The sequence below is a fragment of the Urocitellus parryii genome, chromosome 15 (genome assembly GCF_045843805.1).
Source record: "Urocitellus parryii isolate mUroPar1 chromosome 15, mUroPar1.hap1, whole genome shotgun sequence".
Classification (NCBI taxonomy): Eukaryota; Metazoa; Chordata; class Mammalia; order Rodentia; family Sciuridae; genus Urocitellus; species Urocitellus parryii.
Window position 1 is genome coordinate 9,241,932 of NC_135545.1, and position 25,958 is coordinate 9,267,889.

Below are 25,958 nucleotides of genomic sequence, written 5' to 3' on the forward strand. Positions count from 1 at the left end.
GATGGCCTGGCGGGCGAGGGGTGCTGGGGCGGGGGACCCTCCAAGATAAATGTTTCCTTCTCCTGCAGCCAGAGGGGGAGGAGGGGCCGCAGGGCCATGTCCTCACCAAAAGCCCGGTGGGGAGGAAGGGGAGGCTGAAGCCCGGAGGACATGGGGGGAGTGGTGGTCGAGAGAGACAGAGAGAGAGAGAGAGAGAGAGAGAGAGAGAGAGAGAGAGAGAGAGAGAGAGAGAGAAAGAGAAACTGTCTAGACAAAGAGACCGGAGGAGAAGGACAGACAGACAGACAGCAGGTCACACACCCTGGCAGGGAGAGAGGGGCCTCCTCTTCCCACGCCCTAAGCAGACACAGGCCCCAGAGTCCAGGAGGAAGGGACTGGGACAGAGACTTGGCCCCAAAGGGAGAGAGACATACAGCTGATGACAGAGAAGGGACACTGAGGCTGAGCTGGCAGGACAGAGAGACAGGAGGGGCCTGGGCCTGTGGCGCTCTCTCCATCTGTTCCCACAGCCTCTGAGAGCAGATCCTGGCGGGGGTCTGAGGCCGAGGGGGACCTGTGTTGGGGACGCTAGGCAGGCCCCCAGCGGCCCCCGGGTGGGCGTGGCCTGGGGTCTTCGGGCTGTGACACGGGCCCAGGGCGTCACCTCTCCAGCTAGGGGCAAAGGAGCAGCTCCGATGGGGTCACCTCCAGGCATCGGCGCGGAGGGGCGAGCTGGCGCCTCTCGGAAGAGAAGGGCCCAGGGAGGGCAAGGGACACGGTGGGTCAGGAGAGGAGGCCTGAGCTCAGGGGGACAAGGCCTGCCTGCGCCCTCTCGTGTGCATGTGAGTGTGCCCTGAGCACGAGTGTGTGACTGTGTGTGAGAGACTGGGGGGACCTGGGAAAGCGGGACGACCCCCCTCCCTAAGCCTCCCCCATCAGTTTCTCTGAAGACGCTCTCTCCTCCCGTCGTCCTGTCCTTCCGTCCGTCCGTGAACTAGAAAGATTCACCCAGGAGCCCCAGCTCCTCCTTGGGGGGCCTCCTGGGGGGTGCAGGGTCCCCAGCCACCCAGCCCTCTAGGAACCTGCCTGTCTGCGCTCTCGCCCTCCCCCACTCGCCCGGGGGACTGTCCAGGGAGGACACTGGACACTTCCTTCAGCACCGGCTCAGCAAGGGCAAAGGTGACTTCCCCTCCCCCCACCCAGGGCACTAATCAAGGCTGGGACCCCGAGTCCCCCCATCCCTCACCCTGAGTCTCAGCAGAGGGTGCAGAGGGGGTGGGGCCGACAGAAGCTTTGCATCTTTAATTAAAAAGTGATTTAAATTAATTTTCTGCTCCAAAACCCCAATCTGGGGGGCGGTGTGCACAGCAGTGATTAAGGGCTCTCCAGACCCCTCTCTGCCTGCCTTAAAGGGCCAGTGTCACCAGCAGGACAGTCATGTGATCAAGAGCTGGGGGGTGGAAGGGCTACCTTGCGGGTACCTGGGACTCAGCCGAGGCCCCTGGAGTCTTGGTCCACACTGGCTTAACATTTTCTCCACTATCTGCCCCCAGCCTGTTGCAGGGTGGGGAGAGAGAGGCTCGGGAAAGGAGGACCCGGCTGAGGTGGGTCCAGACTCCAGTTCCCAGGGAGACCCCTGGAGATGGCCATGGGAGCAGATGTGTCCAGGGTGTCAGGTGACAGAGAGTGGGGAGAGAAAGTACAGGAGAGAGAGGAAGACACAGAGAGGCAGAGACAGGTCGGGGGAGACAGACAGACAGAGCTGAGCCCCGGGTGGGGGAAAGGGGCTTTCAGGGGCCTGAGGATCAGGCCAGCATCTCTCCTTGTCCTTCCTCCAGAGGTCATGGTCACCATCCACACCCCCCCCCCCCCCCCGCCAGCCCTGTTCACCTTCTTCATCAGGAAGTGCTGCTGTGCCTAACCCCAGGTTGCTAGGCTCCACTGGCTCCACTCCCCTGGCCTCACCCCTGCCCTGGGCCCAGGGGTGGGGGTGGGGGTGGGGGTGGTTTCCATGATGGGGAGGATAATGGCGCAGGGTGGGCTGTTTATGACACTCATAAAAGGTACCTTCCAGAGCCTGGCAGGGGTGCCACGGCCTTTAGCTGCCTCCTCGCTCTGCCTCCTGTTTCCTTTTCCTGAGCCTCTGTTCCTGCTCTCTATGGGACTCTGCCCCTTCTCTGGGTCCCTGTCCCCCCTCCAGGTCTTTGCCCCTTTCTCTGGGTCTCCATCTGCCCATCTGGGGGGGGGGACCCTCTCCTGATCTCATCTCCTTGCTCCGCTGCGGTTCCTCTGAAGGAATGGTCTGTGACTCGTGGGGGCCAGGTCTCTCTTACTGGCAGGAGTGTGGACCACGGGCACCTCCAGGGAAAACAGGATTTCCATGCCATTCCAGGGGTTCTCAGGTCTCCTGACACCTGACTGTACTCCCCTGCAGGAGTCTCAGGATCCCCTCATGTAGAGAAAGCCTGCACAGCAGATGTGTGTCACTCGCCTGAGAACTACAAGTTCCAGGCCAGCCTGGCCAACTCAGCAAGACCCTGTCGCAAAATGAAGATAAAAGGGCTGGGGATGTGGCTCAGAGGTAGAGCACCCCTGGCTTCTATGTCCAGTACCCCGCAATAAAACCCCAAACCAAAAACCAAACAAAAACCCCACCAAGCAACAACAGAAAATAAAGATGAAAGAAAGAAAGAAAGAAAGAAAGAAAGAAAGAAAGAAAGAAAGAAAGAAAGAAAGAAAGAAAGAAAGAAAGAAAAGAAAAGAAAGAAGCCAGCCACTGCACAGACTAGGGACCAACCCTGGCTGCTCTCTTCTGCCCTGACTCAGAGGCTTCTGCACCTGCCGCCTCTGGGGAGCTCCTCCTCCTCCCTAGGCTCCCTCCCTCGCCTCCTTGGGTCTCTGCTCACAGGCCACCTCTGCTGAGGGCTCCCCCTGTAAATCGCCCCACGCACACTCTGCTTTGTTCCGGAGTTCCTGCGCTTCAGGCACCCTTTCCACGACACATTTATTCACTCGCCTTCTCTCTCCTCCTCCTCCCATCCAAGTGACTGTGAGCAGGATAAGTTTGTCTGTCTTTTGTCCCTACCCCATCCCCAGGGCATCTCCCCACCCTGGCACACACCAGGTACAAATCTTTCTTTATCTCACTAGAACATCCATTTCGAAGCTTGTCTTAGGAATCAGATAGGAGCCGTGGCCCTTCTCGCCGACATGCTTGTCACCAGAGGCGCTGGGTGGCCTCCATTCTGGAGATTCACAGCCTGGCTGAGAGCCGAGGGGACTTGAGGCTAAGGACCTTGCAAAAGGCAGGAGTCAGAGCCGGGCAGAAGCACGGAGGGGCGCGCGCGAGACACACACACACACACACACACACACACACACACACACACACACTTGCCCTCAGGAGTGGGCCAACAAGCAGACATGCGCCCAGACACCGCTGGGACACAGGCGCACACACGCACCCGGCCAGGCACGCAGGCCCAGCGCGTCCCAGTCTCCCAGGGGAGGGCGGGAGGGGGCCAGAAAAGAAACTAAAATATCGGAGTTTGGTGCCTCCCCGCCTCCTGATCGGGTCGGGTCTCAGTTGACAGAGAGACTAGAGAGACCAGGGAAGTCACGGGGAGAGGAAGGAAGGGTGGCCAGAGGAGCAGAGGAGAGAACCCGTCGGAGACCCTGGCGGCCGAGGGGGAAGGGCGACGCCGGGAGCGGGTGGGAGGGTGGGACCCGGGGACCCGACGCGGACCCCGGTGCCTCGGATACAAAGGCCGCGGGAGGGCGGGGCGAGGGGAGGGGCGAGGAGGGAGGGGAGGGGGAGGGGAGAGGGAGAGGGAGGGGGAGGGGAGGAGGAGGGGAGAGGGATGGGGAGGGGAGAGGGAGGGGGCTCCGACGCCCGCCCCGCCCGCCCGCGCCCCAGCCACCGGCGGACAGTGGGTTAAGCCTCTCCGCGGTGGAACTTCCGGATGTGACCACAGAGAGGGAGAGACCCGGAGCGGGGCGCGGGCGCGGGGAGCGGGGAGCGAGTGCCCGCAACGCGCCGGACCCGCCGCTGGGAGCCGCCCCCGCCGCCGCCCGGCCCCGGGCCGCTCGGCTCGGCCGAGTCCTCCCTCCGCCACCAGCGCGGCCCCGGGCCCCGGGCGGGGGCCTCGGGCGACCCTAGCCGCTGCTGCCCAAGCCGCGATGAGTCCCCGGCTGTGACCCCGCGGGGGCGGGCCGGGTCCATGCTCCGCGCCGCCGCCCCTCCCGGCGCCTGCCGCTGACGGCGGCGGGTGGGGGGCCCGGCACCCACCTCCCGCCGCCCCGGGGCTGCGCCCTCCCCACCCGCCAGGCTCTGGAAGGACCCTGGAGCGGCCGCCGGCATCAGCCCATGGCCCGGAGGGTAGGAACGGGGGCGGGGACCCCTGCGCCCCAGCCGCTCTTCGCGTCCCCAGCTCTGCAGCCCCCGGCTCCGGGGCTCCGGTTCTGGGCCCACCTCGCCCTCTCCACCGGCTCCTCCCCTCACCCTCTGCCCCTGTGTCTTTCCTTCTCAGTGCCCCTCTGCCCCCCTCCTTTGCCACAGCGTCTCACCCTCCCCCTGGCCCTCGGCGTCCCTCTTTCTGCTTCTGGGTCCTCTCTATCTCGGGCCCTTTATCCCTACCCCGCGCCCCGTCCTCTTCCTTTTCTGCTCTCCCCTCTCCTCTCCCCGACTCCGATCTACTTTTGTTGGAGCCCTCTACTCCCAGGCTAGGGGTGGGGACCGTGCTGGGGACCGTGCTGGGAGAGCTCGGGCTCTCCAGGCTGCTGGACAAGCGATTGTCTTTTTGCGAGATAGAAGGAGACAGGAGAGGAGCTGAGCACCGGCTTGGGAGGGTGGGGACAGGAACATGGCAGGAGGTGAGGACCCGCTTCATAGAGGGTGATGAACAGCAGGAGCAGTTGGATCCAACTTCAGGGCTCTGGAGAAGTTTGAAGAGGAAGTCAAAGAGCGTCAGGGATGAGACAGACGCAGAGCCTGGGCCACTAAGTGTGTCCAGGGTGGGAGGCGGAGCCGGATAGGAACACTCCTGTGCTCCGCCCTTGCCTGTCCTTTTGCATCTTGGAGCCTCAGTGTCTTCATCGCCAAGGACAGGGCTTGACCCTGTGATAGAAAGATCCCTCCACTTCCCAGGCCGCTTGGTTCCTTGATGACCCAACTCAGAAGTGTGCCCTGAATGCTCGGGACTCTCTTTGGGGCTGTTTGCAGTGTGTGTTGGTGGGAGGCTGGGGCTGTCCTGAGCTGCCTCCTTCATGTGTCACCCATTTATTCATTCCTGGGCCTGGTTCCTGTGCCTCTCTGTGCGTTTGTAGGGGCCTCTTGGGTATTTGGGGGGATGGCACTCAAAGCCTGCAGGTTATAGGGATATGCACTAAAGTGTATCTGGGGGGAGGTCGTTTGGGTGTGACTGACACACCAGAGTGCACGTGGGTTGGTGTGCATGGCTGTGTGTGTGTCACGTGATGGGGTGGGCTGTGACAAGTGGTTAACACATTCAGACATGCACATTTGACAACTGAAACGAAATGGAAGTGGCAGAAGGCTGAGCGTGTCTACCTGCTTGTGTACACACAGTGCCCTGGTTCTATGGGAGGTGTCCCCACCAGGGCCTCTCCTGTCCCCACCCTCCCCTTCCTGCATTCTTTCTCCCCCTCTCTCCTCCTGCTCTCTCTGTGTCTCTGAACCTCCCTGCCCTCTTCCTTCCCTTGGCAGTCACCTGCCAGACCACCTGGGACCCCCACCCAACTGCTCCAGCTCTTCCTCCAGGTCCTCTTGCCCACACACCAGGACCCCTGATGGGACATTTTTTACAGTCCAGGGCACAAGGGGAGGCCCGGCTCTCAGTTCCACAGACAGGTCCATAGGACATTGGGGGGGGGGTGTTAAGCGAGCAGGGGACACCTGGGGACAGAGGGCACACCTCCTGGGTCCTAGGGTAGGGAGGCTGTCTGGCAGGTAGCTGAGTCTTGGGGTCTCTGACAACTCCTGGGGCTCTCTCTCAACTCCCCCCAGTACGATGAGCTACCCCACTACCCAGGCATCGTGGACGGGACAGCAGCCCTGGCAGGCTTCTCTGAGACAGTGCCCTCTGCACCCCGGGGCTCTGGGCCCTACGGCCCCCACCGGCCTCCCCAGCCCCCGGCCCCAGGCTTGGACAGCGACGGCCTGAAGAGGGAGAAGGATGAGATCTACGGGTGAGTGGGGGGCTCCGGGCTCGTCTCTGTCTCACGCTGGCGTCTCTCTGCGGGTCACTGTGTGGGTTCCTGTCCCTGTCTAGTGGCTCCACACCCCCCTCATGAGCTCCGCCCTCCTGCCTCCCTCAGACACCCGCTCTTCCCACTGCTGGCCTTGGTCTTTGAGAAATGTGAGCTGGCCACCTGCTCACCCAGAGATGGGGCCAGCGCTGGGCTGGGCACACCCCCCAGCAGCGACGTCTGCTCTTCTGACTCCTTCAACGAGGACATTGCGGCCTTCGCCAAACAGGTGGGCAGCCCCAGCCAGGGAGCACCCAGAGGGCCAGCAGGGTGGGACCGCTGTCCCTTACAGCCTCTCTTTTCCCTCCAAGATCCACTCCGAGAGACCTCTCTTCTCCTCCAACCCAGAGCTGGACAACCTGGTGAGCCCTCCCGGGGCCCCCTCCACGGGGCTCTCCTATCCTGCCCTCCATATCCCTTGGCTTGGTTGGGGGTGCAGAGAAGTGACCACTGGCTGCTGTTCTCAAACCATGATCAGTGTCGCCCGTTTGCAACAGTCCAGAGCCTAGAGTTTGAGAACAGACTGGTGGCCTGAGTTCGGAGCCCAGCTCTGTGAGCCAGGGCAAGTGGTGCCAGGTCTCTGGGCCTCATGTCCTGGGGAGAGAGGAGAGGAGGGAGGGAGAGAGAGAGAGAAGGGGGAGAAGAGAGAAACGCCCTGAGCTCCAGCCAGGGCTTTCTACTGGCCAAACCCTTTGGCAAAGGACTCTGGGAAATGTGGTTTGCCCCAAAAGGTGGGAAAGTCAAGGGCAAAGGGCAGGGGATGGGCATGCCCGCCTGGTGCCCCTGCTTCAGTGTCCTCTCCACCCAACTCCAGGGGTCTCCATCTCTGCCCCACGCTCTTCTTCCCACTGCCTTCCTCTTGCTCTGACACTGTCTTGATCATCCTCTGTCACTCTTTCTGTCTTTGTCCCCCACCCCGCCTTCAGATGATCCAGGCCATTCAGGTGCTCCGGTTCCACCTGCTGGAGCTGGAGAAGGTGAGTGCTTCCCACCTGCCACGCCCTCACTTGCCCCCAGCAGTCTCTGCCCCACTGGAGTTGAAGCACAAGATGTCCCCACCCCTGTGCACCCCAGTCCTGGCCCCCGGGTGGCGCCCCCAGTACCCCGGTGCCCCCCCAGGTCCACGACCTGTGCGACAACTTCTGTCACCGCTACATCACCTGCCTCAAGGGAAAGATGCCCATCGATCTGGTCATCGAGGATCGGGACGTCGGCTGCAGGGAGGACCTCGAGGACTATCCAGCCTCCTGCCCCAGCCTCCCAGACCAGGTAGGCCCAGAACGCGGTGCCGGGTGTCACCCAGCAACCACAGCGGCCTAAACACAGCGGGAGGGCACTCCACACCACCACACCCCAGACGTGGGGTGTTGGTTACGGGGCAGACACAGTGACTCACACCTATAACCCCTGAGGCAGGAGGATCATAGGAGGCCAGCCTCAACAACTTAGGAAGACCCTGGCTCAAAAAAAATGTTCCGTGCTAGAGCTCACGCCTAGCGTATGGAAGGCCCTGGATTCAGTCCCTACTGCTGGGGGTGAGGGAGGAAGAAAAAATAAAACACAATCCCCAAATCCCTGATCTGCAATTTTAAGACCTTAAAATATCTGAAATCTCCGATTTGGGCTCCCCTGCCCCATAAGTCCAGCGCCAACTCATTTGGCAGCAAAAATCTGACCTGAACTAATGGGAGGCTATTTATAGCCTTTATTTATTCCACTTAGTTAAATATCCATCCGTTTTGCTACAGAAATGTTAATGAGTTTGATGATGAGGTTATGCCCCAGACCCTGCTGGGGGCGATTAAGGAAATACGGCCTGAATGCGCTGATTTCCTGTTTGAAGTGTGAGGAGTTCTGAACTGAATTGCTCCTTGTCCCAAGGATTCCAGATATGGTGCTGTAGACCTGTGTCAGCTCATCTTTCCCGGGTGATTGCTGTGTGCCTTTACATAGATTAGCTCACCGAACACACACTGAAGTGAGAACTGTTACTGTCCCCCATTTCCCAGTAGAGGAAACTGAGGCACAGAGAGGTGAAGTGACTTGCCCAAGATCACACAGCCAGGAAAGGGAAGAGGCAGAAACAAGCTTCCCCTCAAGAAGCTTCCCCAGCTCCGGAGCCTGTGCTCCCTGTGCTTTTCGGTGCCCCGAGTCTTGGCATTGACACCCAACTCCTGTTTTCTAGAATAACACATGGATCAGAGACCATGAGGACAGTGGGTCTGCCCATTTGGGGACTCCGGGTCCATCCAGCGGGGGCTTGGCCTCTCACAGTGGGGACAACTCCAGCGACCAAGGTGAGGAACTTGGGAGGTCAAGAAGAAGCATGGGGGTTGGTCCAAGGATTGACTAGACCGCAAGGAAGACTTCCAGAGGGGCACAGAGAGCTGAGGTCTGGTGTCTAGGGCGAGGTTCTGGGGTCCTCGGTCCCCTGCTCATCACTCTTCACCAGTGCGGCCTGCCTGTGTCCCCTCAGGAGATGGGCTGGACACAAGCGTGGCCTCTCCCAGCTCTGGGGGAGAGGACGAGGAGCTGGACCAGGAGCGGCGGCGGAATAAGAAGCGAGGGATCTTCCCCAAGGTGGCGACCAACATCATGCGAGCCTGGTTGTTCCAGCACCTCTCGGTGAGAGCCCTGCTGCCCAGGTGCAGGGTGGGCCTGGAGAACGATGCCAGTGACCAAGCCCCCTGGAGGAACCTGGAGATGAGACTCAACAGGGGAGGGGGACACGGAGGGGACTCACGGAGATGGGGAGGACAGGAGCAGTTCTCAGGTGTGTGCGACAGCCCATCACCATCCCTCAGTCACCCCCGTCCATCAGACACAGCCCTGGGCTGTTCAGTTGAGGAGACTGAGACCCAGAGGGTTAGGGCTTGCTCCAGGTCGCACAGCCGGAAGTGGTTTCAAACGCAGGTGGTCTGGCCTTCACCACCCACCCCGCACGCTCATGGAGACAGGCAGAAAAATAGTCGGAGAGGGACTGAGGGACAGAGGGACAGAGACAGAGAAATAGCAACTCAGAGGCAGGGGACTGAGTCAAGATGCAGGGAGTCCCAGGCCAGGGCCATGTGGGGTGGGAACAGGGGTAGGGAGAGGCGCCTGCTGGGACCCTGGCGGAGAGGGGGAGCAGGGCCAGCCCCGCCCCACAGAGCCCACCTTGTGGTGGAGCCCCCTAAAGCAAGTTGGCCAACCAGCCTCGAGTTGCTGGAAAGGGCCCGGCTGTGGGTGATCGCTGGGCTTCGCCTTCCCGGGTGGCTCTCCTGTCCAACTTGTGCCACCATCCCTTGACCCTGCGGGCCAGGCCAGGCACTGGGGGCCAGGGGGCGCCTGGGCAGGCAGAGTGACTCTTGCCCCCGTGGCTGCAGCACCCGTACCCCTCAGAGGAGCAGAAGAAACAGCTGGCACAGGACACGGGGCTCACCATCCTGCAGGTCAACAACTGGTGAGTGGCGCCAGGTCGCCGGGCAGCGGGTGGGAGGCCGGCACTGTCCGCGGTGCTGAAGGAGGCCTGGGCCGCAGCCCCTGCACCTGCTGTCCCCTCTCCCCGCCCCGTCCGCCCCCGCCTGCCCCCTCCTGACGCCCTTGGGTCCCGTGACCGGCTCCAGGTTCATTAACGCCCGGAGACGCATCGTGCAACCCATGATCGACCAATCCAACCGCACAGGTACGGGGCGGGGGGACGCGGCTCTGAGCACGTTAAGGAGGGAACCCCCTTGGCTCCCCCTCACCCCACCCCTTCCTAGGGCCAGGCGCCGTCTTCAGCCCCGAGGGCCAGCCCGTGGCAGGCTACGCTGAGACTCAGCCGCATCTGACTGTCAGGCCGCCCGGTAAGGCCCACCCCACCCGGACCCCACTCCTTCTTGTTTGCAGAGGGGAGCAGCAGATGCCAGTGCAGATGTCCTGGTCCCACCTTCTCCAGGCTCAGCCCGTCACAGGGAAAGGAGTCACTTTTTCTTAAAGGGCCAGCACCCTCTTAAAACATGACTCAGTCTGTCCTGGTAGAGCAGCCAGGGGTGAAGGAAGGGTGGGAGGCACACAGGGGCATCGGGGGTGGGAAGACCCACGAACTTTCCCCTTTCCCCTTCCAGGCTCAGTGGGCATGAGTCTGAACTTGGAAGGAGAGTGGCATTACCTCTAGAGGCGGAGTTCAGGAGGTGAGTGACCTATTTCTGGGGTGCACAGCTCTCAAACCTTCATGAGAACTCCCGGCTCCAGCAGTGGGTCCATCCCTCCACGGCAGGGTCTGCCTGGGTCCCTGAACTGAGGCTCCTCCAGGGCTCGGTGGAAAGATGATTCCTCAGCCAACACCTGCCCCCATCCACCCAGCCACTCACCCCGCCATCCATCATCCGTCACTCATCCACTCACCACCCTCCACCCCGCTCCCACTCCCTGCCCACTCTCCATCCCGCTAACCGTGCCCTCACACACCCACTCCACCGTCCACCACCTACCCAGCCACCCAGTGGCCGCCACAAGACCCGCCCACTGTCTCACCAATTGTCCATCCACTCACCTGCCACCCGCCACAGAAACGCAGAACAGTCTGTGCAAAGGCCCAGGGTGTAGAGGGCTTCCGCGTGGCCTTCCAAACCACCCCGACTCTCCCGGTTAAAACCTTCTGTGACTCTCAGGGGTCACTGGACAGTCGGAACTCTTTAGTATCCATCCGTCCATCCAGTACACATGCCCTGTGCCCCTCTGTGCCCAGCCCTGTGCTGGGAGGTGCAAGGGACACAACAGTGGCCATGAAAACGCAGCCCTGCCCTCCAGGGCACATAGTCCAGTGGGGAGAAGGCCCACCCCAGAGGGCGATGACCCAGGATGGGGCCCTTGACGTGGAGCCCTAGGAGTGGGAGGAGCCAGGAGGGGCCATCAGTCCCAGGAGGTAGGGTTGGGGGGGGGCGTTTGACCCAGACCAGAGCATTCACGGAGGGCTCCCTGGAGGAGACGACTCTTGCTGACCCGAGGGGTGGAGGGTCCAGCAGAGGGAACCCCGTATGTGAAGTCCCAGAGCCCCAGAGGTCTCTGGGCGCTGAGATGGCACCTGCCCCACACAAGCAGGGAGGGAGGGCTCGGGTGGGGCACAGGCAGGTGGGTAAGGACCATGGGGGCCTGGGGCCTGAGCAGGGAAGGAGAGGTGGGTGGGTTTGCCCAGGCCTGGTGGGCTGATGGGCTCAGCTCTGCATGGCCAGGTGTGGGCAGGGGTGGCCTGGCCTGAGTGGCAGCTTGGTGATGGGGGTCCTCGTCCTGCGTCCCCAGCTCCCCCAGCCGCTTTCCTCGCCCTTGTCCTCTCTGTCCCTGGGAGGCACCCTACACTCGCCCCAGTCCCTCTACGTCCCTCCCCTGTCCCACTCTCTCTGGGTGTCCTTCCCCGCCTCTCCTCAGCTGCCTCTGCCCGTCCCCTCTGTTCCCACACCTCCCCTCCATCTCCCGCCACCCCTGCTCTGGGGTCCCCTCCTCACCCTTGTCCCTCAGTCCCTCTCCCTGCACCTCCCTGCCTCACTTCAGGGCTGTGCACAGAGGGACGGATGTGACCCAGCCCTCCCCGCCTCCTGAGTGGCCTTTCCTCACCTCCCACAGACTCCAGCTTCCAGACGCGACCACAGCCTGTGCCCACTTGGTCCCTGCCAGGCCCTCTGCTTCAGGACTCCAGCTCCAAAGGCCCCTCCACTTAATGCCTACCTCCCTGGGGCCCCACCGGGACATGGGGGACCTGAGCGTCCACTTGAGGGTCTCTCAAGGACACAGACAAGACCTCCAGGCCCTGCACCTGCTTCTGCCTTCACCTTTGCCTGGGACCTGAGAGCCTGTGCATGGTCTGCAGAAGATGGTGGCCAGGGCCCACCTCCAGGACAGAGAAGGGACTGGGAGTGGGCTGGGGCCATCGGGGAAGGGGGTCACCCGGATCCGACATTTGGGAGCGATTCCTTCACCCTCCCACCCCATCCCCCCTCCCCCTTCTCTGATGTCTTCTACCTTTTTTTTTTTTTTAAAGATAAAGTCTTAAAAACAAAGCCACCAATTCGAATCCTTGTGTCTCTTCGAGATTCCAAACCTCAGAACTCTGAGGTTCCAGAATCCTGATGATGCGATCACAGGCGGTCTTTATCCTGCTCTCTGTGGGGGCGCCTAACGTACCTCCGTTAGCTACTGCCAGGTGACAAACTGCCTGGAACTTGTGCCCATCCATGTTGGTGGATTACACTAGACACAGAAGTCCTGGTGGCTTCCTGGGCCCACGTGCTCATCTTCTGTCAGTAGGGACCAGTCGGGGCTCCACTCCTGGGGGCTGGCTGGCCACAGGGGCGGCAGGAGTGAGGGACCACGGCTCTCGTCAAGCAGGAGGCTGTCTGGTTTGTTCCCACAGAGGTGTGGCCGGGCTCCAAGGGGCCCCATGATTAGTATGTTCTGCAAACTGCATCCTCTTGGCCACTTTAAAATTTCAAGGCCACCCACCCAGAACCCAGGGAAGAGAAACGGACTCACCTCTTGTGGGTGACAGGGTGCCGCAAATTCACAACCCGAGATGTGGACACGGGAGGGATAAAGAATTGTGGCCACTTTTGCATCAGCCTTTCCCATGGGGGCTCATGGACTCGTCCTGATGGGGGCCCCAGGCAGCCTGTCCTTGCCTGGGGCTTGAGAAGGGTGCCCACCTGTGCGTGGACGTGGGTGCCGATCCTCCCCCTGCGATGCATTTGCTATGGATCTGGAGCAAGCGGCTTCGCCCCTGTGGGCCTCCATCTCCGCATCTGCAGACTGTCTGCCTCACAGGATTGTCGTGCGGATTAATGAAGACGTTGCAGAGAAACTGCGCAGGCTGGGCCTGGCAAGGGGTAAGACTGGGTCCAAGGCAGGGGTTGGTGCTGGGGTTGGGGCTCAGTGCACGGTGCTTGCCTAGCAGGTGCGAGGTCCTGGGTTCGACTCCGAGGCTCAGAGGTTGGGCTGACCATCCACTGGGCTCTGAGCTCACCAATCCTCTACCTGCTCAACGAGACACCGGCCAGGCTCAGTGTGGAGTCTATTTCCCTCCATCTCCCTCTGCTCCATCTTTTCCAGTCTTTGCGTCCCCATCCCCATCCACCCTCATCTCGGAGTCTCAGGTGAGCTGTCTCCCTCCTGCCTGCCTCACCTCACTTGGGCCACTCAGGGCCTCTGTCTCTTCCTCAGCTCTGTCTTTGGATCTCTCACACACTCATGCTTGCACCCAAGAGGGCTACTCACAGGATGTTGACGGGGGCTGACACACATGGCTAAGCATGTGGCCTCACCAGTGTGACCCAGGCAAAGTTCGTAATGCGATCATGCACAGCCAACCCTGGAAACATCCAGTGTGTGCAGCAGGACGGGGACAGGGCCAGATCCTTGCTGTGCCTCTCACAAGCTGCAACCTCACCTGCTCACAGGCATGGAAGCACCATTGACACGGCTGTCCTTCAAGAAGCTGCACCGTAGAAGCCCCGGGGCTCACACAGGGGCCCTGAGGCTGGGACCCAGCTCCACCTGCCTGGGAGACCCACTTTCTAGAGTCCTGAGACACTGTGCAGCCACTCATCCGCTCAGAAGGTCTTCTGGCCATTCACTATTCTTGCACAAAGCGTCTCCTGAGGTCTAGTCCCTGTCTGTCCCCTCCCTGCAACACCAGTGGACAAAAGTCCACATATTTTGGGCAAAACCCTGCCCCCAGGAGCTGATTGACAATGAACCAAAAAAAAAAAAAAGTAGCCCTCAGTCTGCAGGGGACTGGTTCCAGACCCCTCAGGGAACCAAGCTCCTGGGTGTTCAAGTTCCTATGTCCAGTGGGGTAGGATTTGATAAGACTCCAGCACATTCTCCCAAACAGTTGTTTTGTTTTGTTTTGGTACCAGGGATGGAACCCAGAGGCGCTGAACCACTGAGCCACATCCCCAGCCCCTTTCTGTTTTTTATTTAGAGACAGGGTCTTGATGAGTCACCCAGGACCTTGCTAAAGGCTGGCTTCCAACTTGCGATCCTCCTGCCTGCCTCAGCCTCCCAATTGCACCTGGCACATTCGCCCGGTACTTTAAATCACCTCGAGTGCCTCATACTTTCCGAAGCCGGGCGGTGCCGGGCAGGTAGTTGTAACGCTGCATTGTCTAGGGGGAAACGACAAGAAGAATGTCCACATGCTCAGTACAAGCGCCATTACAATTTTTCCATTATTTTCCATTGTCATTGGCGGAATCCATGGGTGGAGAACCTGCTGTACCTCATTTAGTCTCTTGGAAGGTTACAAATGTGTCATAAAAAGCAGAACAGGGTACAGATGGGCTTGTGGGCTGTCACTCTGTGAATTCATTGACCCTTTGTCACAAGTGCTGGGCTGCAGGAGCTCTGACCCTACCAGCCTGCTAAACCCTAGGGCAGCCCCAGGAGGGGTGCCGCCAGATTCCCACTCCCAGGCAAGGACTCTGAAGCCTAGAGGGGTGAGGTTGGTGGCCCAGGGTCACACAGCTGGGGTGTGGAGAGCCCGCTGGGACCCAAGAGACCGACCCTGCCTGCGGCTTGTGCTCCAGGCTCTCTGATTACAGGATGGCGTTTAAAACAGAATCTCTGAAACCCTGGTACTCAGGGACTGGGGTTGAACCCGGGGCACGCTGACACTGAGCCACGTCCCAGCCCTGTGGATCTTATTTTGAGATAGGGTCTCACTGAGTTGCCCAGGCTGGCCTTGGATTTGCCATCCTCCTGCCTCGGCCTTCTGACTCTCCAGGATTACAGGTGTGCGCCGCCAGGCCCCGATTAAGAGGTTGTGACTTTCTAACTCTAACCGGAACTGTTTTGTGGGTTCGATATTGTTTTTGTGACTGTGATAACTGTTTACTTCTCCCCAAGCTCCCCAGGACCACAGTGGGATGGATGAGGGATAGATAGACAGCAGGAAGAACTTCCAACACTCCTACCTTTGAGGGCAGGAGGTGGAAGGGTTATGGGGGAGAGGTCTGCTGCAAGAGAGAAAGTTGCACCCGCACAGCCCTCGCCTGGCACGGAGAAGGGTCCCCTGGCTGGCAGAGGGGAGACTGGGACACAGGCGAGCTGGGAGGGGCACCTCCCTCCTTCTCCTGGTGACTGGAGGTGGCTCCCACTTAATCCTCTCCAATTAATCCAATCGGATGTGCCATTAAGGAGGTGGGAGATTGGGTGGAGGTTAATTGTAACTAAAAATACCTCCCACTTCCTGCAGGACGCAGTGGGTGGGAATGGTCTAAAGAGTCCCCAGTCCCAGGGGTGCCCTGGGCCCAATCCTGGGTAGGAAGGAGATGGCAGGCCCAGGTCAGAGGTCGCTGCGTCAGCTGGGCGGCATGCAGCGGCGCGGAGGGGTCACTGGAGCTGCAGCCACAGGAATGTCTGCAGCTGCCCCTCACTGAATGTGGGGTGTGGAAGGGAGACGGGACACTGTCGTGGCTATCTGTCACATGTGCCTGGGCACAGCTTGTGTCTCTCTGAGTTGGCGTCTGTGCCTACAGAGCTCAGGATCACCTGTGAGGGGATGGGATTGTCTCTGAGCCATGGGTGTCTGTGTCCTTGGGGGCCACTTTCCATGTGTGCATCACAGCCTCTCTGTGTGACCCTGTGTGCAGGTGTGTCCGTGATCATGGGCTGGGTGAAGGGCACGAGGTGACAGTGCGGGGCCACCTTGCACGGTCCGGGGCTGGGTCTGAGAGGCCTGCTGGCTGCTGGGGCCCAGATGGTGGTGTCCGCTGGGGGGCGCTGTCTGCAGCCTGGCTGTGGGGTGGCCCTGCTCTGCAGCAGCACCCGCACAGGAGCTGCCCCCACATGGGAGACCTACGCCCAGTGGGGCTGGGCGAATCCAGGTAGCAGGGGCCTAGTGGTGGCCCTTCCCAGCCAAAGGCGAGACGGGACGGTCACCGTCATGGATGGCAGTGGCAAAGCAGCCATTCCTACACCCAGAATAATGGTGTGGGCGGGACTCAGGGTGTTCCTAGGACAGACAGGCAGGCTTGGGTGGTCTGGGTGGCCATGTGCTGCAGAAGGACGGCAGGGTCATCAACAGGGCACACATGTGACAGTGGTCCCATCAGACTGTCACCTAGCGGTGCTGTGCCATCTGAGTATGTAAGGGCACTCTAGGCACAATGACTGAATATGCCCTACCAACACATTTCTCAGGCTGTCCCCACCGCCAAGTGACGGGTGGCTCTGTAAGCAGAGTTCCAGGTTAAGGGGGCGGAAGTCTTAACTGGGGCCCTAAAGTGGAGCATGGGTCCTTCACCAGTTCCCCAGCTTGAGCCAGTCACAGACTCAGGAGCCCTTGAAAGAAGGAGGCCAGGTCCCTGGAGCCAGAGCCCCGGTCACTAGGGGAAGTTTATATTGCCGGTCTTTCTCCCAGCCTTCCCCAAAGGGACATGTGGGCTCCTACCAAGGTGACTATGTACTAGTGACACGGAAAAAATCCGACCTTCTGGGGACTGCTGGACACTGGCTCCCAGCTGACACTGACATCAGAGACCAGAGATGTCACTGTGGCCCTCTATCAGGGCAGGGCCTCATCCAGGACGCACAGGGCCCAACCTCGGGAGTGTCCCTCACTGGGCTCTGCAGGTCCAGCCTTCGGTTTCTTACTGCTGTGATTAAAGACCCGTCAAGAAGAGCCTTAGAGGGGGAAGTGTATTTCAAGGCTCCAGTTCCAGGGGCCTTGGGGTTCCAGGACTGTGAGGTTCCAGAGACCATGGGGTTCTAGGGGCTGTGGGGTTCCAGGGGCCTTCAGGTTCCAGAGGCCTTGGGGTTCCAGGGGCCTTGTGGTTCCAGAGGCCTTGGAGTTCCAGAGGCTGTGAGATTCCAGGGGCCTTTGGGTTCCAGAGGCCTTGGGGTATCAGAGGCCATGGGGTTCTAGGGGCCTATGGTTCCAGAGACCTTCCTTGGGTTTTCAGAGGCCTTGGGGTTCCAGAGGGACTTTGGGGTTCCAGAGGCCTTGGTATTCCAGGGGCCTTGGTATTCCAGAGACCATGGGGTTCCAGAGGTCTTGAGGCTCCAGAGGCCTTGGGGTTCCAGGGGCCTTGGGGTTCCAGGGGCCTTGGTGTTCCAGAGGGGTGCCTTGGGGTTCTAGAGGCCGTGGGGTTCCAGAGGACTTGAGGTTCCAGGTGCCTTGGCTTTCCAGAGGCTGTGGAATTCCAGAGGCAATGGGGTTCAGGGGCCTTCGGCTTCCAGAGGCTGTGGGGTTCCAGGGGCCTTTGCATCCCAGGGGCCTTGGGGTTCCAGAGGCCATGGGGTTCAGGAGCCTTGGGGTTCTAGGGGCTGTGGGGTTCCAGGGGTCTTGGGGTTCTAGGGAGCCTTGGGGTTCCAGGGGTTGTGGGGTTCCAGGGACCTCAGGTTCCTGAGGGGCCTTCCTTGGGATTCCAGGGTCCTTGTGGTTCCAGAGGCCTTGGGGTTCAAAGGGCCATAGGGTTCCAGGGCCATGGGGTTCCAGGGGCCTTGGGGTTCCAGCGGGACCTTGGGGCTCCAAGGCCTTGGGGTTCCAGGAGCCTTAGGGATTTAGAGGGGGTCTTAGGTTCCAGAGGCCTTGGGGTTCCAGGGACCTTGGGGTTCCAGGGGCCTTGGGGTTCCAGGAGCCTTAGGGATTTAGAGGGGGTCTTAGGTTCCAGAGGCCTTGAAGTTCCAGGGGACTTGGGGTTCCAGATGCCGTGGGGTTCAAGGACCTTGGGGTTCCAGGGGCCTTGGGGTTCCAGAGGCCTTGGGGTTCCAGGGGCCTTGGGGTTCCAGAAGCCTTGGGGTTCCAGGGGCCTTGGGGTTCTAGAGGCCTTGGGGTTCCAGGGGCCTTGGGGTTCCAGAAGCCTTGGGGTTCCAGGGGCCTTGGGGTTCTAGAGGCCTTGGGTTTCCAGAGGCCTTGGGGTTCCAGGGGCCTTGGGGTTCCAGAGGCCTTTGGGTTCCAGGGCCGTGGGGTTCCATGGGCCCTTGGGGTTTTAGAAGCCGTGGTTTGAGACAGCAGCATGCCTACGCTCCCAGAGCATGGCAGAGGGAGGCAGCCCACACCATGAACAGAAGCAGAGAGCCTCCACCCGCCAGATACAACATTTACACCCCAGAGGCTTGTTCCCAGGACACCTCCTCCAGCCACATCCTCCCCGCTCACCTACCACTCAGCTGGTCCCCTCAGGGGATGAAGTCACCCTATCACCTCTTTCCTAAGCCTTCTTGCATGTCCCACAGAGCTCTCAGGGGACACCCCACACCACACCTTACAGCCCCAGGCTCATCCAGTGGCTAATTCCCCAGGTTAGTTCCCCTCTGTGGAATAGACATACTGGGTAGTTGCCAGTGTCCCCACCGTGGTTTGTGGCTGTGATGTGAAGAAGGAGGCGATGCCATGGGCCATGTCGATGCTTGACGGCCAAGTTGGAGGCCAGGGATGTGTGGCCTTCGATGCCACCACTGAGGCCACCTTGGTGTGGCAGTGTCTCTGTGTGAGTGGCCTTGAATCCTCTTGCGAGTCGGGTGTCCCCAGCTCTGGGGCCCCGCTCAGTGCTCAGAATTCCAGGAATGCAGTCCCCCATCACCAGGCTGAGCAAAGTCTACCTGGAGGGACACGCTGGGGGTCAGGGCCAGCTTCCCAGAGCTAAGACCTGAAGGACAGTGAGGCAGGCAGAAGGGGAGACGCAGGTGAGGTAGAGGAAACCAAAGGTGCACAGGTCCTGAGGGGACAGGGACAAGAGCAAGCCAGTGTGGCTGGGGGGGGGGGCGCAGGGGGGAGGCTGGCAATAGGTCTGGCTCCCTCCAGGGGGCGCCAGGGAGCCATGGACTTGGGGGTAAGTTTCATATGCCATAAAATTCACCTATTTAAACTCTACAATTCAATGGCTTTTTGTGAGTGTGACAGAGATTGAACCCAGGCACTCAACCCATGGGCCACATCCCCAGCCATTTTTATTTTTAATTTTGAGACAGGATCTCCCTAAGTTGCTGAGGCTGGCTTTGAACTTGTGATCCTCTTGCCTCAGGCTCTTGAGCCACTGGGATTACAAGGGTGGCCACTGTGCCCAGCTCCAATGGCTTTTAGTGTATCTACTAAGCTGCGCATCCATCACCACTACCAATTTTAAAATGTTTTACTAACCCCCCCAAAACCCTTGTACCCCATAAGAGTACCCCCAGCCCCCACCCTGGCAGCTGCTAATCGATGTTCTGTCCCTATGGACTCACCTCTTCTGACGTGTCACAAACATGGAATCACATGCTCTGAGGCCTGTGCCTGGCTCATTTCACTCAGGGTTCTGCTTTCCAGCATGGCCCACACTATAACTATGTCGGTCTTCATTTCATTTAATTGCTGATAATATCCTGTTGTCCTGGAAGAATATTAAGCAGAAAAGGGACAAGACCGGATTTGTGCTTTGTCCTCAGGTGGATTAGAAGGAGGTGTTATGGATTGAACTGCGTCCCTGAAAAGGGTCCGTCCAAGACCTGGTAGGGAAGGGATGAGGAGAGAGGGAGGTGAGGACATGTCCTCTGCATGTGCCCCAGGGTGTAGGGACAAGGATGTCATTTCCACCAAAGTCTGGAGACACCCAAGGTGTACTGAGTGGTGTTTGGCAGGTGCCACTCCAGTGGTGAGTTGGCAGCCTGTTGAATGCAGCTGGTGAAGGGGAAGAAAAGTCTTGATCTACATCTAGATTTCTAACTTAGGAAACAGCCTTATTTATCTCTGATGTCACAGGAGGAGACTGAAAGCTTGATTGCCTTTCCTATTGAACCAGTGGTAATTGTAGCTCATGTTTACTGAGCATCTAATCTGAAAATCCAAAAACTAAAATGCTCCAAACTTCAAAGTTTTTCGAGCACCAATATGAAGCCACAAAAAGAAAATTGTACACTTGACCTCATGGGACATGCTGCAGTCAACATCCAGGCAGACTGAAAATATTGCATGAAATGACCTTCAGGGCTGATCAGTGGTGGGACAGTGGCCTCTTAAGTAACAAATCCTAAGTTTAGTCTCAGCACATGTGCGTGCACGCACACACACACGAACACAATTAGATTCAGGTTATGTGTATGAGGTGGATGTGAAACATTAGTGAATTTTATTCTTAGACTTGGGTCCATCCCCAAAACATTTTATTATGTATATGCAAATATCCCTAAGTCCAAAAATGTGTTTAATATGAAACTCTTCTGGTTACAAATATTTCCAATAAAGAACACTCAACCTGTGTGTGCAAACAATCTTGTAAGCTTGTTTTAGTCCTGTAAGCTTTAGGCGACTAAAGCATTCAACTCTCACAACTTTGGGAGGAGGGAACTATTATATTCATTTCTGAGATGAAGAAAGAGATGAGCAAAATGAGGACGATAATGCTCTCCCTGTCTACGTCTCTGATTCTGCAGTGATCTGTCTCAGGGTCAGACACTGTGGCCTACTGGGCTTGTACTATGGTTGTGCAAGATCTGTGCACCAAAAACTACAAAACATCTGTGGTAGAAACTTAAAACCTAAAAAAAAAAATGTAAAAAGTTTTTTATTCATGGATTGAAAGATTTCATATTTTTGAAATGTCAATTCTCCCTAAATAGCTACAGATATAAAATAATCCCAATCTAAATCCCAGCAGGCTTTTGTAGAAATTGACACATTGATTCTAAAATGCATGTGTGTGTGTGTGTGTGTGTGTGTGTGTGTGTGTTGGGGGGCGGTGCGTTTAACTCAGTCTAGTGCACTCTCCTTGCATGAGGCCCTGGGTTCAGTTCCCAGCGCCATGAATGAATGAATGAATGAAATGTGTTGCAAATGTGTTGGACCTAGAGTAACCAAAACTCTTTAGTTGAAGAATAAAGTCATAAAATTAACCCTTTGTGATTTAAAACTTACTATCATACTATAGTAATCAGGCAATTTGTAACAGGCATAACTTCAATAAGCAGATCAATGTGTTAAAGCCTGAAAATGTACCCCAATGGATAGATTCCATTAATTGTTCACTGAAGTTGTAAAATTAATTCGGTGGGGAATGAACTGTCTTCCCAACAAATAATGCTGTAAACATCGAACATTCGTATACAGAAAAATGAACCTTGACCCTTGACTCACATCATATACAAAAACTAAGTTGAAATAGATCATTTTTTTAAAAAAAGTATCATCTAAAACTATAAAACTTCTAGAAGGAAATGTAGGAGAAAATTATGAGCTTGAGGGTCAACAAAGACTTCTCAGGTAGCACACAAAATATACAAATAATACAAGAGAAAAATAATGAGTTGAATTTCTCAAAATTGAAAATTTCTGCACTATAGAAGACACAGTCAAGAAAATCAAAAGGCAAGTGTAGATGTGAAGAAAATATTCATTACGGACCTATCTGAGAAAAGTCATCTCTCCTGATTATGAAAAGAATGCTTTCAAATCAATAAAATGAATAACCTTTTATAAGAGGTAAAATATTGAAGTTACCTATGAAAATAGATAAAATGAATGGTTAATAAGCCTGTTTCAAGATACTAAACATCAGTTATCATGAAAATGCAATTAGAATCACAATAAATATCACTAAAATGGCTAAAATAAGGGCTTGGGATGTACCTCAGTGGTAGAGTACTTGCCTAGCACACACAAGGCCTTGGGTTTGATCCCCAGCACTGCAAAACAACAAAAAATTGACTAAAATAAAAAATATTGGGCCAATTGGCGATGGGTGGAAAATGATGTCTCCATGAGGTTTACTTCATGCAGGATTGTGAGAATGAACAGGGCACGCCCCGCCTGGAGAGATCACACTGTGAACCACATATCCTTTCTGTCAAGGCCAACCACACATACATATTCTCACATAGCCTGGTGACGCCACGCCTGGCTTAGTTTGTGTGAGTGCACTTGAATCTCCTAAGGACACCTCTCAGAACTCACCCTCCTCATTGAGCAAGGCGTGCTGCATCTTCCTCGCCCATCTCCCCAGGTAATCAGCAGTCAATAGGAACTTCTGGTACAGGCCTTGATAAACCATACTATTTTTTGGAAATTTGACTAGGCAGGGGGAGGGTGAAGCTTTCCCTTTGTTATGGTTTGGATATGGGGTGTTCCCAAAAGCTCCTGTTAATGCAGGAACATTCAGAGCGGAAATGATTAGATTACAAGAGCTGTCACCTAATTGGTCCTTCCTAGTTTGAATGGTAACCACAGGTGGGTAGGGAATGGCTGGTCATTTGAGTTGGTGCCATTTGGGGGCTCTTCTGGATAAAGCTGCTTTGAACATTCACCCATAAGATTTTCTGTGGCCATGTCTTCGTTTCTCCTGGGTAAATACGTGGTAGATTGCCCTCATGAGCTAAGCGTGTGTTTAAAGGAAATGGCTACACAGTTTTCCAAAGGAGTCCTTCCAGTTTATTGTCCCACCAGCTACCTCCCAGTCCAGGGATCCCTTGGTGGTTTCTGTCTGCACTTCCCTGCTGGCTAATGAGGCTGAGCGTCTTTTCAGCAGCTGAATGGCGATCTGGATGTTTTCTTTCATGACGTTTGAGAGTTTGGTTTATTTCCTTCCGATTATCCTTTTCTTTCTGATTTATAAGCTTTCATTATCGGTTGGGGCCACAAATTCTTGTGGATATGCATAGCCAATTTCCTCTTCCTGGTTGTGATCCGCCTGCTGACTCTGAATGGTGTCTTTGGTGAAGGGAAGTCAGTGTGGTCCCGCTGGTTTTATTTTCCTGTGTGATCAGCACTTTTGCCTCATGATAGAGGTGTTTGACAACTATTTATCGACCATCTTCTAGATTCCAGGCCAGACTCTTCCAGGCATTGGGGACAGAAAGCCCAAACTCCACAGCTAGGAATCCTTCTTCCTGAGACACTTGCTCATGCCCAGAGCTGGGCAAGGGGCCCTGCCACCTGCCACGCCATGGCTATTTCTTCGAGGCAGTTAGCAGGGCAGAATTGGGTTAGGGTGATGCTTTTCAGATCAAGCCTCAGCTCTCCTTATTGATGCCAGCTCTTTCAGAGACCCTGCGCCTAATCTTGGGTTCCGAAATTGTATGAGCTTCAACCCCCACAAAACCTTGGACCTACCCCTGATTTTTCTACTTCTTTTTCATTTTTATCACTGGGGACGAACCACAGGGCCTTGCACATGCTAAGCTCAATTGGGTAACAGCTGGATAAACCCCTTTCTCTCTCTGCTGAAGAGCTGCACTTGGCTGTCACCTGGGAGGAGGAGCAAGTGGAGGTAGCACAGAACGGTGGGCAAGAGCAGGACTCAGGGGCCCAGCTGACTGCGTCCAGATCTCAGCTGTTACCTACTGGCTCTGTGACCTTGTTTCTAGACCTTCCTCAAGCCTGCTTTTTGCTCCCCTCCATTTCTAACATAGCCTTCGTGACGGTGTCACAGGCTAGGTTTGGTGACCTCCATCCCTCTTCCCTTCAGCAGAACGGAAAGCAACTACTGTATTTCCCAGGACCCTCGGTCACCAGATTCTAGATGAAAGGTTAGGTCCCAGTGATAAGACTCCTCCCATCAGTGTGGCCGTTAGGAACAGCTGTGGGATCACAGCCACACACACATTGGCAGCAGTGGCCTCAGCAGCAGCAGCACCCTGGCAGTCAGTTCTGTGCTGTCCTGGGCGTCATTCCCCAGGGCCTGGACTGGAGCCCGATTCTGCAGTCTCACCCAGTTTTGTAAACACCCATTTCCCTGTATTCAGTCTCTTCCTGTTTAAAACACCTGGAGGGGTTCTATTTAGACTCCTGCCTGGACCATCATGATTTGCATTTTAATTCATGAAAAACATACATTAGGCTTTCCTAAGTTTCCATATCGACACCTCTCGGGGAAATGGACAGTTCAGCTGGGTTCATTCATCAAGGCAAAAAAATCCAACAGTGTGGCAAACAACTAGGGGTCTGTCTAAAGTCACAAGGTGCTGAAACGTGGCAAATGCTTTCTCTGTTTTAAATGTGCTAAGCCACATTGATTTGAAGTTGTCAAACCAACCTTGCATTCCTTGAACAACACCACTTGGCAGTGACACACTATCCTTTTTGTACTTTCATGTCTGTGTCCCTAAGGGCATTGACTAGAGTTCTCTTGCATTGTTTGGGTCTGGTTTGGGCAGTAATGCAGGCCTTAGACAACCAGTCAGGAGGGTCCATGTTGGACAGTCCTATCTCCTCCTTCTGTACTTGATAGAGGTCACTGGTGAGCCAATCAGAGTTTCTTGTTTTAAATAGGAATTCAGTGTGATTTATAGAGTTCTTCAGCTTATTTTTTCTTGAGTGAGCTTTTGAGAAAATTATCCATGCCTATTTTTAAATCATCTATTTCAACGATGAATTTATAGGCATCAAGTTGTTTGAAAGATTCACTATCCTTTTTGTTTTCCCTTTGTGGCATTAGGGACATTTTATCACTGAGATCCAATCCCAGCCATGTTGTATTTTTAACTTGCAACAGGGTGTCACTGTGCTGCTCAGGCTGGCCTTGAACTTGAGATCCTCCTGCCTCACCTCCCAGACTCACTGGATCACAGTGTGCCACCACGTGCAGCCGGGCTCACTATCCGTTTAGTACCTGTAGGATCTGTTCGTGTCCTGCTCTCACTCCCATGCACCCAAGCCCTGACCAACTTTATTCTTTTCAGAGTATCAGCATTGTTTCACTTATCTTCTCCAGCTTTTCCAGTCCTTTTTTTTTTATTCCACTCTCTCCTAAGCATAAATATCTAATTTCAAAAACCAGTAACAGGCACCACTTACAGGCCCAGCTACTCAGGAGGCTGAAACAGGCCTAGGAATCTGAGGCCAGTCTGCACAATACAGACAGCCCCATCTCAAAAAAAAAAAAAAAAAAAGGAAGTTTCAACAAAAATGACCAATAACAGCTGCACATGTGACAAGCAGACCTAACTTAGGTCCTTGAACCGACACCAAGGTAGGAACTGATGAGGAAACAGGTGCAGAAACACAACCCTTGCTGAAGGACCAACACTGCCTGGCAGTTTGAGTTCCAAGCACACATCCTTTCTCCACGCGTCCTCCAGTCTGTACCTTTTTATACCCAGCCACCCACTTATTGGCCTCCCCCTAAAACTGGGTGCCAAGAAACTGACACTTAAATAGATGAAGTCAAATGAGGGGCAGCCATGTGGCTATCAGGGAAAAGAGCACTCCAGGCGGGGGACCAGTATCTGCAGAAGCCTGAGGAAGGCACGGCAGATATGTGAGGGGCAGAAAGGGGCCTGTGAACCTGTAGCAAAGGAATGGATGCCACGGTGTTGGGGACAAGTCCCAATGCAGCCTGAAAGCAAATCTGAGCTGGTTTAAACAGGCTGCCAGGCCATGCCGCACTCTCCTGTAGCTTCTGCAGGGTGCACTGTGGGAGGCAGGATTGAGGCGGGAGATCAGCCTAAGTGACGGCGGCAGCTCCGGTCAGGACCAGGAGGAGAGGGGGCATGTGGTCAGAGCCTGGACCTATTCTGGGGCCAGAGTCAATGATACTGGCTAAGAGAGGACGTGCAGCCTGAGACGAGGGCCAGGAGGACTCTCAGGCTGGGCTGACCTGGCTGGCAAGGTGCCCCTCACTGAGCAGGCAGACTATGATGGGGGTGGGACGCAAACCCCAAGAGGGAACCCCAGCACCCTGGCTGGGAAAGGCCCAGAAGGACCCGTGGAAGATACAGGGTTCCTGGATGGAGCCTCAGTAAGCTGAGTGGCTGCGCTGGGGACACCTTGGGGAGAGCAGGCAGGG

The 25,958-nt window shown here is 56.5% G+C and overlaps 1 protein-coding gene across 1 annotated transcript; it reads left to right on the forward strand.

Annotated features, from left to right (window-relative positions):
* Positions 1 to 4,284: 4,284 nt before the first annotated feature.
* Meis3 (Meis homeobox 3) lies at positions 4,285 to 11,991 on the forward strand. The gene is made up of 13 exons (XM_026410448.2): positions 4,285 to 4,357; positions 6,005 to 6,186; positions 6,316 to 6,475; positions 6,558 to 6,608; positions 7,173 to 7,223; positions 7,366 to 7,515; positions 8,432 to 8,543; positions 8,723 to 8,871; positions 9,612 to 9,688; positions 9,852 to 9,910; positions 9,990 to 10,073; positions 10,335 to 10,400; positions 11,830 to 11,991. The coding sequence occupies exons 1-12, from the start codon at positions 4,346 to 4,348 to the stop codon at positions 10,382 to 10,384; spliced, it is 1,137 nt and encodes a 378-aa protein (XP_026266233.1). The 5' UTR covers positions 4,285 to 4,345; the 3' UTR covers positions 10,385 to 10,400; positions 11,830 to 11,991.
* The last annotated feature ends 13,967 nt before the right edge of the window (positions 11,992 to 25,958 follow it).